This window comes from Loxodonta africana, chromosome 16 (assembly GCF_030014295.1).
Source record: "Loxodonta africana isolate mLoxAfr1 chromosome 16, mLoxAfr1.hap2, whole genome shotgun sequence".
NCBI lineage: Eukaryota > Metazoa > Chordata > Mammalia > Proboscidea > Elephantidae > Loxodonta > Loxodonta africana.
The window spans coordinates 57,428,490-57,448,425 of NC_087357.1; the positions used below are offsets into that span (position 1 = coordinate 57,428,490).

Consider the following 19,936-nt stretch of genomic DNA (forward strand, 5'->3'; position numbering starts at 1 on the left):
ATGCAATGTCCAGAACGGGCAACTTTACAGAGGCCAAAAGTATATTAGTGGTTGCTTAGGGCTGAGGGGGAATAGAAGGATTGAGGAACGACAGCCGAAGGGCACACGGTTTCTTTTTGAGGTGATAAAAATGTTCTAAAATTGATTGTGGTGATGCTTACACAACTCTGTGCATATACTAAAAACCAATGAATTGAATGTTTTAAATGGGTGAACTATCTCAATAAAATCATTACAAAATAAGAAAAAGAACAAAAAAAGGAGAGGGGCTAAGATATTAAGCAGAGAAAACAGGTTCACACCTGGCTCCTTTAGACTCTAGCGCCCAGGCCCTGAACATGACACTGTGCTGCCTTCTAAAATACAAATGACTGCTCTCCAGTTACCAGTCCAAATCCAGGCTTAACTGTTCCAACAATGCCACGGTACATGTGTACACAATAGTACATGTGTGGTGCACAAGATATACACAGTGATAGCCCTCAAATAACTTACAGGGTTAAAAAGTTTATTGTAAGATAGAAGAACAAAGATATATAAATTATTACAATGTATAGCATTGCCATGGAGTCGATTCCGACTCATGGTGACCCCACATGTGCAGAGTACAGCAGCTCCATATGGTTTTCCATAAGACCTTTCAGGAAGAGATCACGAGGCCTGTCTTCCAAGGCACCTCTGAGTGGATTCGAACTGCCAACCTTTAGGCTAGTAGTCAAGCGCTTAACCATTTGTGCCACCCAGGGACTCCCATACTATAATATGCTACAGCTGACAATCCCAAGAGTTGACCACAAGAGAGATCATATCCACAGAAGTGCAGAAGATATTTATTTCAACTACAGGAAAAACAAATCCCTCTAAACACTTCCAAAAAATTATTTACGGCTAAAGAAAACAGAGTTAAATGCCCAAAACTTAATAACCCAAAGTAGAAGGAAAAAAAAAAACTTTATAACAATGCTGAATTTCTCCATTTTTATTACTATATGGATTTGATATTCTGGATATGAGGTTTACTCCTAGCAGAGGACTTTACAATGCACATATTCCATTGTGAAAATTCACTCTTTAATGTTGAGGTCCGAATATAAAAAGTTAAGTCATTCATTTGGTGTAGGGAAGGTAAGTCTTGGACTTCATTTTCAAGAAGTTCAGCTTGTGAAGCCCCCAAAGGGCCTTTAGTCAAGACCGTGCAGCAGATCAGACGGCCTTCTCTCTCTGACACTAAGCAACTATCTCCACCTTGTGGCCATAGCTAAACCTGGGGGTCACGGTCTGTCTCTAGTCTCCTTAGGAGCCAGAGAACAAATGAGACAGAGAAGCTGTTTAAAAACACTGACAATCATCACCATGAAGGTGGCAAACAAGTGAAGTTCTCACAACACCAACTATGACAATTTCACTTGGTCACATGATTAACTCTTGATTAACAAGTACGAATAGCAAATACTTGGTGTGTCAGATATTTAAACAATCCCAAAGAATGTTCGAAGTTTTAACTTAAACAGAACGGGAGCTGTTGACTGTCCTGGGAATTAAATAGGAGAAACTCGGAACAAAATGCCTTTAAACTGTGGGGAAAGAACTCTCCTAAAAGTAGATATTACATCAAATTCTGAAGATAAATGGTAAGAATAGATTTCTCTGAATGTGTATAAAATAGCTAACCTTTGAAAACTTATGTTTTTGGGTTTTTTTCTCCCCCCTAGAAGAAAAACTTAGGGCCACCATTCATACATAGCCTTGGAAAACTAAGTAACATTCTCCCTATAGGCATGCATGAGAACAACACAAAAAACAAGGGTCAATTAGTATTAGATTAAAACCAACCCTGACTTCCCCTCAAACCTCATATTCCCACCATCATTTCATTCTCAGGTAAAATACTGAAACTAGAGAGGACCTGAGGATAACTTAAGGACCAGTCAGCATGGACTAAGATATGCAACCAAGACGTTAAAGTTGAGGTGAACCAGACCACTTTAGCGTGAAGAGCTTAGCCAAATCATCATAATGACAATCAGAATCTAAATTACAAAAAGCTGGAAAATCATAATCAATACACTGAATTTTACATGGGAACCCAGGTAGCAGTATACTCCGGGCAGTCTCTTATAATTTATCTTAGGGAAAATAAAACTTTAGGACCTCAGAGATGGAAAACGCCTCAGGGAACACCTACGCCAGGAACAGCAGGTACTTTTTTTTGTCTGGCACAACAACTTGGATGGACTGATAACACTGCCCATGTGTGAGTAATGGTGTGAGGCCCAGCCTGGACTCCCAAGGCAAGTACTGTAATCAAATACCAACATCTGTCAAGGGCAATGGACAAAGGGATTGTGCATCTATTATGGTTTAAGTTTGCCATTCCTGATTTAGATCTGTCCTGCTCTATTTACAAATGGAGCATCTGGGCCCAGAGAAGTCAACGAAGTTAATCCAAGGTCATACAACTGGTTAGTGGCTGACTCAGAAGGCAGAACCAAATCTCCAACTCCGTATCTATATAACAAGTCTACCTGGATAACACAAGGTCCATATACCAAAAACCTGTTGCCATCTAGTCAATTCCAACTCATAGCAACTCTACAGGACACAGCAGAACTGTCCTATAGAGTTTCCAAGGCTGTAGTGTTTATAGATGCAGACTACCACATCTTTCTCCCACAGAGTAACCAGCGGGTTCAAACCATCGACCTTTCAGTTAGCAGCCAAGTGCTTAACCACTGAGGTTGCTAATAATTCAAAAAATAAAAAAGCTAACTGGTTATTTTGAAGAACTCTGGAGAGGACAGCTTTCGTTCCACAGAAACACCACCTCAGGAAATTTCATAGAAACTATCCTGTGGTTAAAAACGTATCCTTCCCCCTTTGCTTTGTGAAAGGAACCTAACATTTCCTGCTATAAATCAGTACATAACAACACATCTCCTGACACTTTGTTAATTGCGGTTAAAAAAAGAAACAGCGTGCAAGAGAGTGAGCAGGTGCTATGTAAACCCGCGGATGCTTACTTCAGAGGGGAAAGTGCCACTGCAGGGACAAAACGCTGAAAAATATGCCTCACTCATAGTCCTCAGGGCATCTTCAAGCTGGAAAGAACAGGTCGGTTAATAATTTGAGGGAGAGCGATCGATGCTTACCTGCTCTAATGTAAGCTGCTTAGAGATGGTATCGTTCTCCAGTTTTTTAATTTTCTTCATCAGTTTGTTGACCTGAAATTCCTGCTCCTGTTCAAGGTGCTGTTCCAGCTCAGCCTTCTCATGCTGCAACTGGAAAATGAAAGAAACACAGACGTGGAAATCAAGACGCTCAAAAGCCACAGTAACGCTCACTCCAAAGCTGGTCACACTGATTAAGAGGCACCATCACTAAGGTGACGTTACTCATTGCTGCTCGTATAGCCAAGCATATACCTACCAATCTGCTCCTAACTGGTTCCTGGAACACAGAACCAAAGATCGTAGGACAAATACATGTAGGTATTGAGTCACGAACCGAGATTTCAATTTCAAGAGACACAAAAGTGGATGCCTCCATAGGAAGGAATTGGGAAGCTGGGGAATGAGGTAAAGAAAGAAATTTCCTTTTCCACATAAACCCTTTTGTACCTTTTAAGTTTTATACCACAGACATAAAAATTAATAAATTAAAAAACAGAAATTTCACACTGTCAGTTTTTATTAGATGAATTGCAGTTTATTTAGATTTACATAATGTATGTAGGGAGGCAGGCGATGTCACAATCACAAAATACACTTAGTACATTATTTAGGACGCTATTTCACAACGTCTAGCAAGCACGCCTTGGCCGAAATCAGTGCAACTAATTACCTTTCCATAATGAGATCCTATATCACACCTCCTACACCTTCCCTAAAAATCAAGGAGAAAAACCTCTTATTTATGCAATTAAAAGATAAGGTTATGTGGACGCATGCAGTTACGAGGGATTTTTTTTTTTTTTAATTACTTTTACCTTCGTAAGCCAAAAAAAGGTAAAAAAGAAACTCCGCTGGACATGGGTGAACCTGCAGTTCTCATTAATACCCGTGTGTTGTTTCTAGCGCTCTAAATTAGAGGTTCTATCAATGGCACTGGTGTGGGGTGGGATCGATCCATAATGGTGGTTGAGGAATGATAGCCACAGGGCTCAATGTTTTCAGAAACAAGGAAAGGCTAGGTGAAAGCTGTTAAAAATAATGACGCACACAGAGTTTGACTTTTTGGTCTAAGATGACAATGCTTCCTAATTTAACCTACAAAACAAGCCCATTTCTCCAGGTTATTACACAAAGTTCTTTACATTCACTGAAGCAGGTGTGATTGCTCCCATTTTAAAAACCAAAAAACCAAACTGGCTGCCATCAAGTTAGTTCTGGCTCATGGTAGCTCCATGTCTTACAGTGTAGAACTGGGCTTACAGGATTGTCAAGGCTGGGACCTTTCAAAAGCAGATCGTCAGGCTTGTCTTCCAAGGAGCCTCTGGGTGGATTCAAACCCCCAACCTATCAGTTATAAGCTGAACTGTTTGTGCCACCCAGGACTCCCACCCTCATTTCACACGTGACACAATAGGTTATTAATACCGCTGGAAAACAGAAGAGTTTGGGATCCACACTCCGGTCTGAACCCCAAAGCTGAACTCTCTTCACTGTATCACTGAGCATACTTGACAGGGGTCAACTTCAGACTCTTCTACCCACTGGCGCCTCATGCACCCTTCATATTTGGAAAGTCAAATGATTAAACGAAAAAAATAAATAAATAAGTCAAATAAATAAGCCATGTGTGCTCCCCCCCAGGGGATGCTGTGTCACTTTGTAAACCCTCCATGTGGTGCAATGGCAACTCAGAAAGCATAGCTGGGCCTCATCAACCTCAAAATGGCTACACAAACCCCCCTTCCACATTTGACACAATTTCCACTCTTCTAAAAACACATACTCCACGGTTAAGGAAAAAAAAAGTTTTAAATTTAATACAGTCTTCCAACACTGAAAATGTTAACTAAACAGCTGCTATTTTCCCTCCGACTGTTTTTGATGTGCAGCTCCAAAAAGGGCTGGTCAACCTTCCAGGTACCCAGGAAAAAAGCGGGTGTGTGGAGGTGCTTACAGTGACAAGTATTTTTAGCTATCCCTTTAAAACTCAGGTTCGGCAAAAACCAAGCAGTAAAGAAAAGAACTAAGGAATGGACGGAGAACAAGAAAAGTCCTGAGCATTTTAGACATAGAAGACCTCAACAAGACCCCTATCACTTATAAGGGGAGAGAAAAAAAAAAAAAAAAAACCCAGCAAAAAAAAAGGTACATCTTTATATATCACTTTTATTCAATAAACATGTGTTGTGTGTCTTCTATCTGTAGGAACTATGCTAGTAGTAGGTGAAATCTATAGTTATGACATTATCCTTGCCCTAAAACAGTTTATGAACACTAAGCTTAGGTGGTATCAACTGATTTTAGAGAAATGATGAACTTTGGAGTCTTAAAACCTTGAAATCATTTATATAAATTTTTAAAATAGTAGCTGTGTTTTCACCAATGTGTTTTCAATTGCTGTCATTTTAGTTGGAAAGATCTCCCTTTTTTTTTTTTTTTATGTTTTATGCTTCTGCCCTGAAAAAAAAAAAACACAATGGCATAGTTCTGCCCTGAGGTAAGTTAAAACAATAAAGGATGCAATCTAACTTTGAAAAAATCTCTCTCCACCAAGCGGTGTTTGTCACAGAATGTTAACCTGAGAAAGCGTAAGGCTCTCATTAACTTGCAGAAAGATATTCGTATTTGGACATACGGTCTTGCAACATCAGTATCTGATTAGGTTATTTCCTTTAAGGATAGACATTAACTAGTAATAAAGTCTAGAAGAGCTCTCAATTTTAAGAGGCTTTTTCCTCTGAAGAGCTATACCCTAAGGAGAATTTTGGTGGTAAAGTCATCACTATCATAACTCAAGTAAGGTCCCTGGGTTACACTAACCCATTTAAGGAACATTAAGCCTTTCCCAAGATCTAATTCCATTTGCCAAAGATTCATAGTTTTCACCACCCCCAAAACAGAGAGCTAAAACCAATGGCTTTGCTGCTTGCTTTGCTCTGCCACCTCTCAGATGACATGGCAATTAGGAAGCAGGAGGTGGCGTTTCTGAACGGAACACTAGGAATACAAACAGAGAATATGGTTTTTCCTTGGAACAAAGAGAACCGTCAACAAGAAGATAAGCACAGAGAGAAATACTGACAATCACCAAAACAAAACAAAAAAGCCTAAGCTGAAGGTTAAGATCTACAAGGGCAAGAAGGCAAAAGAGGGCAGGGAAGAGAAGGAGGTGGAGGGAGAGGGGAGTGAGGCAGAAGAAAGGGGTGAAATGTTCAGGAACTAATAACTATAGTGTCACCTGGACTACCAGTTTGCCTGGGAAAAAATCAGAACTCCTGGGCTGGATTCTGCTTTTAAACAGATGCCACAAACGTAACAACTTTAAAGCTTAGTGTTAGCTATCAAAAATAAACTCCAGTTTCGTCTCTGAGTAGTGTCTTCAAAATAGGCATAAAATTCAAGGCATGATTTTAAATTTCTAATTCCAAGTCTTAAAATAACACTAATTAAGCAATTTTAAAACTCCCAATAAGGTCAGTGATTCTGAATTACTGTAAAAATAATTCAAACGAGGAAATAAATTGTCAATCAAGTGGGTGCTGACTCATAGCGACCCTATGTACAACAGAAGGAAACACTGCCCGGTCCTGTGCAATTCTCAAAATCGTTGTTATGCTTGAGCCCATTGTTGCAGCCACTGTGACAACCATCTTGTTGAGGGTCTTCCTTTTTGTTAACCCTCTACCAAGCATGATGTCCTTCTCCAGGGACTAGTCCCCCCTAATAACATGTCCAAAGTATGTGAGCTGTAGTCTTGCCATCCGTGCTTCTAAGGAGTATTCTGGCAAGAAGTGTGTTTGAAATGAAACTCGTGTTTGCCTTAGATAATATCTAAAGCAAAACATTTAGGAAGATTAAAAATTTTTTTAATTGGAATCTTTGTACGTATACTTTTTATAAAGTCAATCACAAAGATTATGGAGTAGTATTATAACCCTTATTTGTGCACCATACTGTTAACACTACAAAAAAAAATCCTTATAAAACTGGAATCACACAGCATTCCAACAGATGATCTACCAGCAGGTCACATTGGTCACATTTTTCAAGAGAATTAGGGCTATATAAATAAAGGTTTGTTCCCTAAGTTTCAGCATTAAAAACATACTAATATAACTGAAAAAGTCATGAGCAAAGATACAACTATAGACCTATAAATTTTAAGTACTAAAACTTGAGCATTATCTTACTGTATCTACTGACTGTATATGTGGCCCCAAAGCAAACTTCCAGCATGTTAAAAACACAAGTGAAGCATTAATTTGATCTAAAGCAGGCTAGCTTTAAGCATCACTCGATTAGCAATAATTGTTGTCCTTATAATTTACAAAGGCTTTCTGGAAGCACTTCAGTGAACCAGGAACCTGATATAAAAGACTGAAAAACTCTTCACCAAATGACTTTTTATTCCCAGCAAAATTCTGAGGTAGAGGCAGAGGAACTGTTTACTTGACAGAACTATCTCGAAAAGCCATAATAGGTGCACATTATGTTGTCTGTTGAACAAGCCTGTCCACCTAGCACGCAATGGGTTTGCCAAATCCCAGGCTGCAAGGAGAATGAATCTGCAGTTCTGGGTTTGTGGTCAATCTAGCCCAAGCCAAATGAGGCGAGCCTTCTGGCCACCAGCCCCAGGACCTAGCTTTCTCAACACAGTTTAAGAATAAACCGAAGATGCCCCCACCTCTGTCTTCATTAGTCAACACTATTATTTTTTCTCTGTGTATTTCTCACAACCCCTCAGCTGACACCCTTGGTTTACTGGCAATACCAAGGGCTAGGAAACCCTGGTGGCATAGTGGTTAAGTGCTACGGCTGCTAACCAAAGGGTCAGCAGTTCGAAACCACCAGGCGCCCCTTGGAAACTCTATAGGGCAGTTCTACTCTGTCCTATAGGGTCACTATGAGTCGGAATCGACTCGACAGCACTGGGTTTGGTTTTTGGTTTGGTACCAAAGGCTAGGGTATGCCTGTACTCAGCTGCTAACTGAAAAGTTGGCAGTTCAAGTTCACCCAGGGGAGCCCCAAAAGAAAGTTCTGGTAGTCTACTGTGGAAAAATCAGCCCCTCAAAACCCTATGGAGCGCAGTTCTACTCTGACACATACGGGGTTGCCATGAGTCAGAACAGACTCAATGGCAACTGGTAAACCAAAGGCTAGAGCTGCCTGCGTTGGACGAAGTAAAGGCCACCACAGGTCACTAACTGCATTATGTCATTCAACTGTCAAAAACCTACCAAGTAACTAATACAAGCTTTGAAAGGAAGTTCAACTATGTCTCTCAGAGTATCAGGAGTCTCTCAAGAACCAACTGTTTGCTCTACTGAGCAGCTGTGGCAGAAAGTCAGACTCCTCCCTCACTAAACACTAAATAAACGACTCTTGGGCCCATCACTTATTCCCACCTCCTCCTCTATTTCTGTTACTACACCACTCTTCTCAGTCACCCAGGCTGAGAGTTCGGGGCGGGGGGGTGGGGGAGTCATCCAACACCTCAAATCTAATCGGTTGCCAAACTCTATCAAGTCTGCCTCCATAATAGCACACTCCCTTCTTTCTGTGCTCATGGCTCCAATCTAGTTCAGGTCTTTCTTTGCTCTTAACTGGGCCACCGTCAGAGCCTCCTAGTTGATCTCCCTAAATCCAGTAGAGATCCACCTAGCAGACTAGTCCTTGCTGCCCTGCTCAAAATCTTTCGATGGCACCCTACCACCTACAGATTAAGTCTAAACCCCTTGGCACAACATTCCAGTCCTTCCACAATCCAATCTCTATGCAAGCTTTTCATCCCTTCCTTGCGCTATTTTCACACAGCCCAAGTGCTAGTCCAAGGTTTGCAAAGGTAAATGCCTTCTAGGCCCAAGCTGAGTGCAAAGAGTGGATGAGGTTAAGCACAGAGAATGGTGGTAACCACAATCAAAAGCATAGCTCATGTCTTTTTCTAAAAACTAGAGTAAAAAAGTAAGACCCACCATCCTGGCCAAAGACTGCTGAAAGGTCATTCTAGTCTCAGGGCTTCTGGACTGCAGCCCCTGCTAGTCAGAGTCCACTGATTTCAGACACTGCTGCCCACTTCCTGCCTCCCTATCTCTGCCTAGAGTGTCTGAATCCCTCACTCCAACTTAGAGAAACTGGGAGAATGGCTCATAAGACATTCACTACAGTGCATTCCCACATACCCTTGGCATAACGCGTCCACTTGCTCTGGCATTTCAGTGATTATTTCATGGCATTCTTCACATCCTTTCTACTCAAAAACCCAAACCCACTGGCATTCAGTTGATTCTGACTCATAAAGACCCTGTATGACAGAGTAGAACTGCCTGTAGGGTTTCCAAGGCTGTAAATCTTTACGAAGCAGACTGCCATATCTTTATCCTTCAGAGTGGCTGGTGGGTTCGAACTGTCCACCTTTTGGTTAACAGCCAAGCACTTAACCACAGGGCTCTCCTTTCTATTAGTTACTTCTAAAAGCACTGAGCACTTTGGGGTGTTTATTATGTACCAAATATTTAATGTCTGCCAATGCACTTCATTTTTGTAACTCCATGGGAGATGTTATTATCACCTGCAGTTTATGAAAGAGGAAACCACAGCTTACAGAGGTTAGGTGACCTACCCAAAGTCATACAGTGGGTGAGGAGGAGATCCAGAGTTCCAACCTAGGTCTCTGGCTTCAAAGCTTTTGCCTTTAACCCTGACATGGGCTGCTGCCTTCTAGCACGTGGGTGCATTCTCGATCACCTTTAGAGGACTTCAAGAACTGTGAAGGATGGTGGTCAGGTCTTCCTTAAATCTGTATTCCAAAGGATCTAGAAAACACTACATATGCAAATATCAATTGAATAAATGAAAAAATCCTAACTTTGTGTGAACCGTTCCTCTCTAAACTAAGCCTCCGGATGAGCAAAACAGCTGGGTAAGTATAAAAGATGTCATTAAAAAGCTGACAGAATAACAAATGAATAGATATGATCATTATAACGCGGATGTTAAGTTATACAGAAAGAAGCTGTCAAAGAGACTGTAGAACAGAGAACAGCAAAAAGTTTTAAGGAGAATTACATATATATAACTATCACCCACAATGTAATACTGCCCACTCCCCAAAGAGCCTCCTATGTCCTTCCTGTGAACAGCTTCCCGCTCTCCTAGAGATAACTGCTACCGTAATTCTTATGGCATTTACTTCCTTGCATATTTTTCCTAAAAATTTTACCCCCATGTGTTTATTTCTAAACATTAGTTTTGCTTTGTTTTATATTCTTTTTTGTGTAGCTTCTTCTGCTAAATGCACTAGTGAGACTGATCTGTGATTGAGTCTAACTGTAGTTGGGACTTTTATTGCCTTATAATATCCCACTGGATGAGTGTATCACAAATTTATCCCCTCTATGGTGATGGGCCATTTCTAGTTTCGACTACTATGAGCAATGCCACCATGAAAATCTCTGCACACATTTGGTGCATGTGTGCACACATTATGTGGAACTCCTGGGTCAAAGAGAATGAGTATTTCCAGCTTTATCGCTGTTGCTGTTGTTGTGTGACACTGGGTGGATTTTGACTCATAGTAATCCTATAGGACAGAGTAGAACTGCCCCATAGGGTTTCGAAGGAGCACCTGGTGGATTCAAACTGCCGATCTTTTGGTTAGCAGCCTGAGCTCTTAATAACCATCTCACCACCAGAGAGCCCCAGTTTATTGGAAACACCAAATCGTTTTCAAAACATTTGTAACAATTTCCATTCCCACTAGCAGTGCATGAAAATTCCCTTGTAGTCTCTTGTTGTGGTTTTAATTCCCCTTTCCTGATTACTAGTGAGTTTGTGTACTTTTTCATTTATTAACCATTTGGCTATTCACCTAGGTGAAAAGCCTGGTCAAGCCTTTAGTCATTTTTCTTCTGGGTTGCTATATTTAGACTTAAATCCATCTTATTCTGTGCTTTCCAGTCTTTCTTACCTTCTCAAGAATTGATTATATCATCCTTCAATTTTTTGCCCTTTATTATTTCAAAGTTATACACTTCATTTTCATTTTTCAGTGGTTATCTCAGAAATTACAAGCATGATTGTATGAAAATTTAACATAAATAAATATTTTATTCTCCATCTAGACACACAACAACCTTAGAATATCCTAACTGTGATTAATTCCCCTTCCCAGCATACAGGCTATTGTTTTTAATTATAATTAAACTAAATTATAATGTATATAATTACACATACACAGATATAAAATATCACGTTCTTAATTCTTTCCTATATCTCTGACCATCCATCTGAGATCAATTTCTACCTACTTGAAGTACATCTTTGAGAATTTATTCTGGTACAGATAGTAAATTTTGTTTTGTTTTTAATATCTTTAGCTTTGTTCTTGAAGAATATTCTTGCTGGATATAAAATATCATGTTAAAAGTGATTTCTTTTCAGCACCTTACCAATATTATTCCACTGTCTTCTGGCTTCCATTTTCTGTTGAGAAATCAGCTATTAGTTTATTATTCCTCTAAAGATATGTCTTTTTACTCTGGCTGCTTAAAAGATCTTTCCTTTTTGTTTTCAGGATTTTGAAAGTTTACTTTAATTTTTTTTTTTTTTTAGATACACCTCTGGCTGCTTAAAAGATTTTTCCTTTTTGTCTTCAGGATTTTGAAAGTTCACTTTAATTTTTTTTTTTTTATATCCTAGTTGGGATTTAATAAGTTTCTTGGATTGCCGTCTTTCATCAGAAATCCTCCTTGTTATCTTTTCAAATATTGTTTTCATCCTATTCTTTGTCCTTCCTTTCTGGAACCCCAATGAAAAGCATAAAACTTTCACTGTATCCTCCATGTCCGTTAATCCTTCTGTATTTTGCATGTTGTTAACTCACTGGGTTGCATTCTGGATAGTTTCTTCTGAAATGTTTTCCAGTTTATAAGTTTTCTCTTCAGCTGCATCTATCCTGCTATTCAGCTCTTAATTTGGGCTACTGTATTTCAGTTCTAGACTTTCTGATCATTTTTCAAATATGAATGTCTATACAGTTTCCAGTTTCCTGCCAAAGCTTTCAAGCTTGGCTTATGTTTCTTTGAATACAGTAAAAGCATGGTTGCTTTCACTGTCTATGCCTGATAATCAAATACCTGAAGTGTCTGTGAAGTCCTTTTCTGTTCTGTTATTATTGCTGGTTTATATTCATGGAATCCCATATTTTGATGTGCCTGGCTCTCCTTTACTGTGTGCTGGACTTTGTATTTGAAGTTATTTGTAGGAGAAACTTGAAGCCTAGGACAATAGTACCCTCCTCCAGAAAAAAAAAAAAATTTCTGCCAGCCACCATAAATCCGGGTGTACTTTAATCCAAACTTAAACCTTCATGTTCACTCAGATGATGCAAAACCGGTTCACTCTATTTCTGAGGGTGGGGCTCTTATGATTTCAGTTTAAAGTTGGGATGATTTACCAGAATCCCTACCTTTGGCTAGCCCAAGCTTTGATTTCTGTACCCTAGCCCCACAAAACTACCAAAGCACAACTCAGTTTCTTAGCTGTTTCTTAAAGAATAGCAAATGCCCTCAGCACAAAAGCAACAATGGGTACTGGTGTCTCCTCTCTTATTCCCGGCCTCCCCCAGATCTGAGCCCGACAGTTCTTCACCATCTTTGTTAGTCTTTAATGTTTTTAATAAAAATTGAAAAGCATTCTGTTTAGCTTTTATTTATCTTCAAGCAAGGTTTGTCTGAATTATCTAATCTGTCATTTCCTAGAAGGGAAGACATATATAACTTCTGTAAAGGAAAAAAAATAAATAACTAGGTCCTTCCAGGAAATTATTTATTTCATTTTAGTTCCTTGTCAGCATTCTCAACACCAAGAACTAAAGTCAGGCCTTTACTTCTGATTAAATAGCTCCAGTCCAACATCAAGCTTCCCATACACTCAGAATACCTAAAGGGCTAAATATGAGTTTCCTAGATTTCCAAAAGCGTGATGAGGCTAAAAGCATTAACACCTTTAGAGAAATCTGCTTAGGAAGAAGGTTAAAAACAAGATGCTCCACAAATAGATAAAGAAGTCCTTTAGGCTCTGGAGTCAGACTACTGCATTGAAAATCCATTTTAAAATATCTCCAGTTTCTTCTTCTGAGAAGTAGAGTGTTTAGCTCAAAGAGTTCATTCTAAGTTATCACTGGAAATTAAAAAAAAAAAGGATCATCTTTCTTAGTTTATGAGTAAAGAGGGAAAAAAAGAAGGTGAAGACAGCAGCAGGATATAACTCTGTATTTTAAGGGATATAATTCTGTATTTTAAGGTAATTGCTGACTAGGTTGTCTGTAAATTGTTTTGAAAATAAAAAAGAACCAAACCATGAAACCAACTTGTATTTATAACCAAATGTTAAAACTACAAAGTTTTAAAGTCATTCGAAAAGCATTTCCAGTGATGGCTAAGGCTCATCTACAGTAGGGCCAAGATCTATCTTTTCAACTAGACTTAACAGTGCTTTCCATCCACCCTGGAAAATAAAGCAACTTCTCGCCCCAGCTGCATCTTATTATTTCTACCTTTATTTTCCCTCTACCAGCATTTCCCACATTTTATGTCAAAGAAGTCAGCAAGGGAAACTTCTTTGACCTTCCTATAGCCCTTACATTTTTGAGAATTTGTGCTGGCACATCAAATCTAGCCATAACGTAAACACACACATGCATGCATGCCTTAAAAGAAACTCAGTGACTTCTCAGGACTGAAGAACTCCTTTGAGTTTATTGTGCAAATTGTACAAATTATGTTGAACTGAGAAAGTTTTGGGGTGCTACTAACAGGAGAATTCTGGCTTATACATTGGCCACTGGTGGCTACAGCACTTAAAACGCATTAAAAACAGCCCAAGAGCTCTTTGCAGATGTTCTGTGAATGCAGTATCCAAGTCCTTTGCCCCGTAAAAAGAAACAATGAACAGATGAAGCTGAGGCTTGGAGAGTTAAAAAGAAAAATAACAAAAAATAATAACTCTGCCCAACCATTTTGTAAGCTATGATGAGATAGCACATTTCTCTGACCAGTATTACTAGCCCTGAAAAACTAAAACCCAACAGAGCCCAGGTCTAACCACATTAATGAAGAACACATTTCAAGGACTCTTCTGCCCAACCACAGGGAGAACCAAGTCTTCATCAGAATGGATGCAATGGCGGTCTTAGTTTAGGTGCCCTTCAAATTCACTAAACGGAGTTTTATACATATTCATCACCTGACATCTGATTTTGCTGCCTGCACAAACAAAATGATTACATTGCCATCTTAGTGACTTGGGAAAAATAAACAGCCTCTGATTCTGGTCTACACGCTGGAGAAAAAGGGACTGGAGTGTCCAGATGTACTTCTTTCACCTGCAGACAGGCCAGGATACCCAGAAACACACCCCTTCTAGGGTTAAGGGTTAGGGAAGTATAAGCTCCAGCAAAAACTGGATCCAGTAAGATGGTATTGGAAGGAGAAACCACTTCTCCAGAATTGGGAGGAGGAAAGAAAGAGGGTGAACGACGTAGTTTAAGCCTTTTGTCAGGGGAGCATGCAGATTTGAGGACTTATTAAAATTCTTCCTCTTAGTTTTATTCCTGTGTAAACAGAAAGAGAAGAATAAAGCTGTTGCATGATATTCTTCTGAACCACTCAGCTATAAATTATTTGGTAGTGGCAGCTTCAGCAGTGGTTTTTACCCACAACTTCCTTCCTCTCCTCCATATATCATCTTTCCACAGAAGCTAGGAAACTTCAACTACTTTAATTTCAGGAGACATCCTAACCTCAGGGACTGAGTCGATAATAAATAAGTAAATAAGCCATGCCACTTGGAAAGAGATCCAAAACACTTTTATTCTTGCATACTTTCAATTATCATTATCAATAAGAATGTATCCCCTTCATGAGGATACGGTATAATAATTTCTAATACCTACGGTGGTATTATTTTCTGAGGACCAGATCCAATTTAGTATGTGAATCCAAAGTATAATGCTACAGGTCTATTTGTTATTTTAAGGTCTGAAATTTGAAATTTGGATTTGATTGAAAACATTCGGAGATGTAATACCCAGTAGCTTCTCATCTCAGTTCTGTTCCAGGGTAAGAAAAAGAGTACTCATTAACTTTTGGCGGGGATATTGGTTGAGCAGAGTGTAGGCAACAAACAAACGAGCTGACAGGGCTCCCCAAAGAACAGGAAGTGAACTTGATGCATAAATGCAGGTGGGAAAATTCACAATTGCTAAAACCATATTAATCTCAGCAACAGCAGGACTTCTAGTTGCCAGTGGTGATCAGGCCTTACCAGAGAAACCAGAAATTTAAAAAAAAGTTGTATAGCTGAGGGCCAGTACAGTAAATCAAAAGAAGACTGACAAGACAGCTAAATTAATCACTCCCACCCACTGCTGTCGAGTCAATTCTGACTCATAGCGACCCTACAGGACAGGGTAGAACTGCCCAATAGAATTTCCAAGGAGCGCCTGGAAGATTCAAAGTGCCAGCCTCTTGGTTAGCAGCCATAGCACTTAACCACTACACCACCAGGGTTTCCAAACTAGTCATTAGAGCATTCTAATCACACTGCTGTTGCTCGTTGTTATGTGCCGTTTAGTCGATTCCAACTCACAGCAACCCTATGTACCACACTGCCCAGTCTTGTGCCATTCTCACAATCATTGCTATGCTTGAGCCCATCGTTGCAGCCACTGTGTCAATCCATCTCATGAGGGTCTTCCTCTCTTTGGCTGACCCTCTACTTTACCAAGCATGATGTTCTTCTCTAGGGACTGCTCCCTCCTGATAACATGCCCAAAGTACATGAGATGAAGGCTTGCCATCTTTACTTCTAAGGAGCGTTCTGGCTGTACTTCTAAGACAGATTTGTTCATTCTTCTGGAAGTCCACGGCATATTCAATATTCTTTGCCAAGACCATAATTCGAAGGCATCAATTCTCCTTCAGTCTTCCTTATTCTTGTCCAGTGTTTGCTGATTTTACTAGTTCTTAATGATGTGGACAGTCCAGAATCTTCTATCATCAGCAAGTGAGCCTGGCACTATGGGGGGCCTTCAGTGCATTGTTCTCCATAGCAAACAGATGCAACAAAGACAGCAGGACTCAGCTCTCAAAGTCAGTGATGTAGAAGGAGATTTCAAAAGGGGAGGATAAAAAGGGCATCAGGTTTTTAAATTTCCTTTTTATAAAGATATTTTCTAACTATAAAAATAATTCACACTGCTTTTAGAAAATTAGAAGAAAGGGACATAAGAAAAATTAATGTAACCTATAAACTCACCACCCAAGCACAATCACTTTAACATTTTAAAGAACAGTCTTTTAGACTTTTATCTAACATAAACCTTATAAATTCTGAAGACTTTTGCACATAAAATATTTCTTGTGAATTTTAAGTTATAAATAATGATTAAGTTACAAACTCTCTTCAAGGATATCCAGAGCTAAATTTAAGTTCTAACGCAGGCCTGTGCTGGGCTTACCAAAAGTACTACGAGGTTCTTTTTAGGACAATGTTTTACTGGCCAGTGATCAATTCCCTGGTTTGGACTCAGAAGGATATATATTTTTCAGACAAGTGTTTCCTCAAAATGAAGATATAATTTTGTGTCTGTCCATTGGACACATACAAAAGCAAGGGAGAAAAGCTTTACACTTGTTTTTATGTGTATGTTTTTGTTTCTTTTGGTGAGAATTATCATTTCTGTAGACATTAAAGCTATTTCACAATCTTGATCTTCTAAAGGGGCAAAGGAGTTTCCTGTCGTCTTCTAATTTACACATAAATAATCCTGACTTAGTTTTTCATGGCACTGGATACCAGTTTTATCACAGTAGTTGGGAAGAGAGAAGTCCTCTCCATAACAATAATCTCATTTTCTCTCAGGATCACATAATCCCTTTAAAATATGCAGAAAAGCACTGTCCAATCACTATCAGAGATAACACACAAGCCACGGTGACAAAACAAAAATTGTTCTGTAAAGTAACCCCTCTGCAGTCTTTCTGTAAAAAACGTTAAACACTTGCATGGTGAAATCAATGCATTCACTGGTCTCTCAGTAAAATCTGGAGTATGGCTGCTCTTTTCAGGCTCTTCAGAACAAGGACCTATCCACAAGCAAACACCTAGAGAGACACATTAATCACATAGTTGGAAAGGTCTATTAGAACCAATTACTCTAAAAATCCTCCAGGTGGAGGTCAGCTCTCCATGCAGTGTGGCAGAAAATATGGGCCTTTAACAAAGGACCAGTTAGAACCCTTAAGGAAATACATATTTGGAAGCCTGGCCAGTGGACAGCATGGACCCAACAGCCGTTTCCCCTGCAGCTATGAGAGATCTCTCCAATTGGTCAACAACAGAAGGCAGGTTCTTAGGTATTTATCGCATGTTGTACTAACTGGTACCTAAAAAGATCACTTATAATGCCAGAGAATAAACATAGCTATAGAATTTGCCAGAGACCTTAACCTCACACTACCTGCTATCCATTTCCTTTCAAAAGCCTACGCACCAGGCCAGGATACAGGAGGGACTGTCTCAAGGACATGCTAACCATCCATTTGTTCAGATTCTTTAAGTTAGGTCATCAACCGTCTACTAATCCATCTGACCAAAATAAAAACCAAACCCAGTGCCGTCTAGTCGATTCCAACTCATAGTGACCCTATAGGATAGAGTAGAACTGCCCCATAGAGTTTCCAAGGAGTGCCTGGTGGATTCAAACTGCCAACCCTTTGGTTAGCAGCCATAGCACTTAACCACTACACCAATAGGGTTTTCACTAGCGCTCCCCAAACATGTCTTCTCAGAATCATACCTTTGAACTAGTAAACCTTTTGTCTTGACTGAGGGCAAAAATAAGACATGGCGTCATGAAGACTTGTGCTATACAAACATTACATACTAATTTTATATTCAATAAAAACAGTTTACTGTGCTATTTGGTTTATATACTATTCCATCTCTTTAAAAACATCTGCCCCAGCCCCCCAAAAAGTTTTTTTTAGGTTTTTAATATATGATTTTTTTTTCCCCTCCTGACCAACCAGAACTCTTTTTTTCTTTATTGTGGCAAAAATATATATAACAAAACATTTGCCATTTCAATATTTTTTATGTGTACAATTCAGTGACATTAATTACATTCATCATGTCATACAACCATCAGCACTACTTGTTTCCAAATTTTTCCAACACTCTCAACAGCAACTCAGTGAAGAACTATTATTTCAGATACAAGAATTATGCAAAAAATCACTACCTTGCTCTAGGTTATCGCTTTATTTCTAGGACGCTCAGAGTTTAAATTTTAAGCTCAAGCCTTCTTATGCCAAGTGTATTGCTATAGTTAACTTCCTTTTCTGTTGTTCACAGCTCTTTTGTTTTCACTCTTACTTAGTATCTTATTTCGATAAACATCAATGTCCTTGGAAAGTAGGTAGGCTGTGATAATAAATGATGATATACTGCACAACCTTCTACCGCTGAAGATGAGCGAAAATGTGCATGACCTGGTTGGGTTCTGATGGCTTTACCATGTACTTTGGTCAAAGACTCAAAATACTAACAACCATGTAAAATGAAAAAAAAGAAAAAAAAAAGTTTCTTGCAGTGTTAAAGATTAGGGTACCTGAGTACACACTAAGAAAAACCAACCATAATTGCACCCCTATAGTTAGAAGCAACATATAGAATGAATCATCTAGTGCTGCTAAGGTGAGATACAGTCAAAGGTCAAACGAACCTTCTCCCTCCTCATTTTCTCTCTAAATCAGAACGCACATGAATAAACAAAAAGTTTCAGCACAGGAACTTTGCCATAAATTTGACAGACAACAATGCCTGGGCACCTTATTCTACACATTTCAAGAACTACTATACAAATCAATTTCTCTTCTTTTTTTTTTTTAAATACAACTAGAATAGTATCTTTATCCAGTAATTAGGTAGACAAGTGAGAATTAAAAAAAAGACAGGGGTAAAAGTGCCTGGCCCATTGTATATGTGTTTTTACACCAAAGCTTGCTGTACAATAGTACAGGATCATCTACGTAGAGAGGTAAGATACAAATTTAGGAAAATTTTTAAAAAGACTTAAATATCTTTTTATAACCTCACTAAAATACAATATTTCACCTAAATTAATGAATGTAATTTTTAGTGATGCTAGCTAGTTTTATGCCTGCTCACTATTTTGGACATGCGATGCTAAAGAATGAATGACAACTAAATATCCCACTTGTCTCCCCTGAACATGTTGCACTTTCGCATTTCACTAGCAAGGTGGGGGAGGGGGCGGGAAATGAGCCGCTGAACCCCAGAGACCAGATCATTCCGTATGTTTTCTGTGGTGTTTTCCATATACTATTAGAGATTAACACTGTCATCAGTTTTTAATATCACACATTAGTCTAATATCTGTTCAGTGATACATTCCTCATCTGAGCATGGTTTGTTGTATGTAATTTTAACCATCACGGATACTTCTTTTCTCCCTGAAAGTGACATTTCACTTCATGTACTCATATTTGAGTACAAATGACTCAGCTCTGGCTGCCAAAAAGGTTGATGGTGAATTCATTATAGACACAACATAAAAGGAGAAAGAAACTTCGCATTTGACGTTAAACTCCGTTATTCCCAGAATGCTACCGACTGCATTATGTAATTTCTCCTAGGATAAGGCTTCATACTCATCAGCAATTTTCTGAAGTACTCCGGGT

General features: G+C 39.1%; 1 protein-coding gene across 1 annotated transcript in view; it reads right to left on the reverse strand.

Annotated features, from left to right (window-relative positions):
* Nucleotides 1-19,936, reverse strand: part of CCDC6 (coiled-coil domain containing 6) — a 125,162-nt gene that overhangs the window by 43,211 nt on the left and 62,015 nt on the right. Inside the window, exon 3 of the mRNA XM_003409276.4 lies at nt 3,150-3,278. Within this exon, the coding sequence (XP_003409324.1) occupies nt 3,150-3,278 (129 nt within the window). The remainder of the gene's footprint in view (nt 1-3,149; nt 3,279-19,936) is intronic.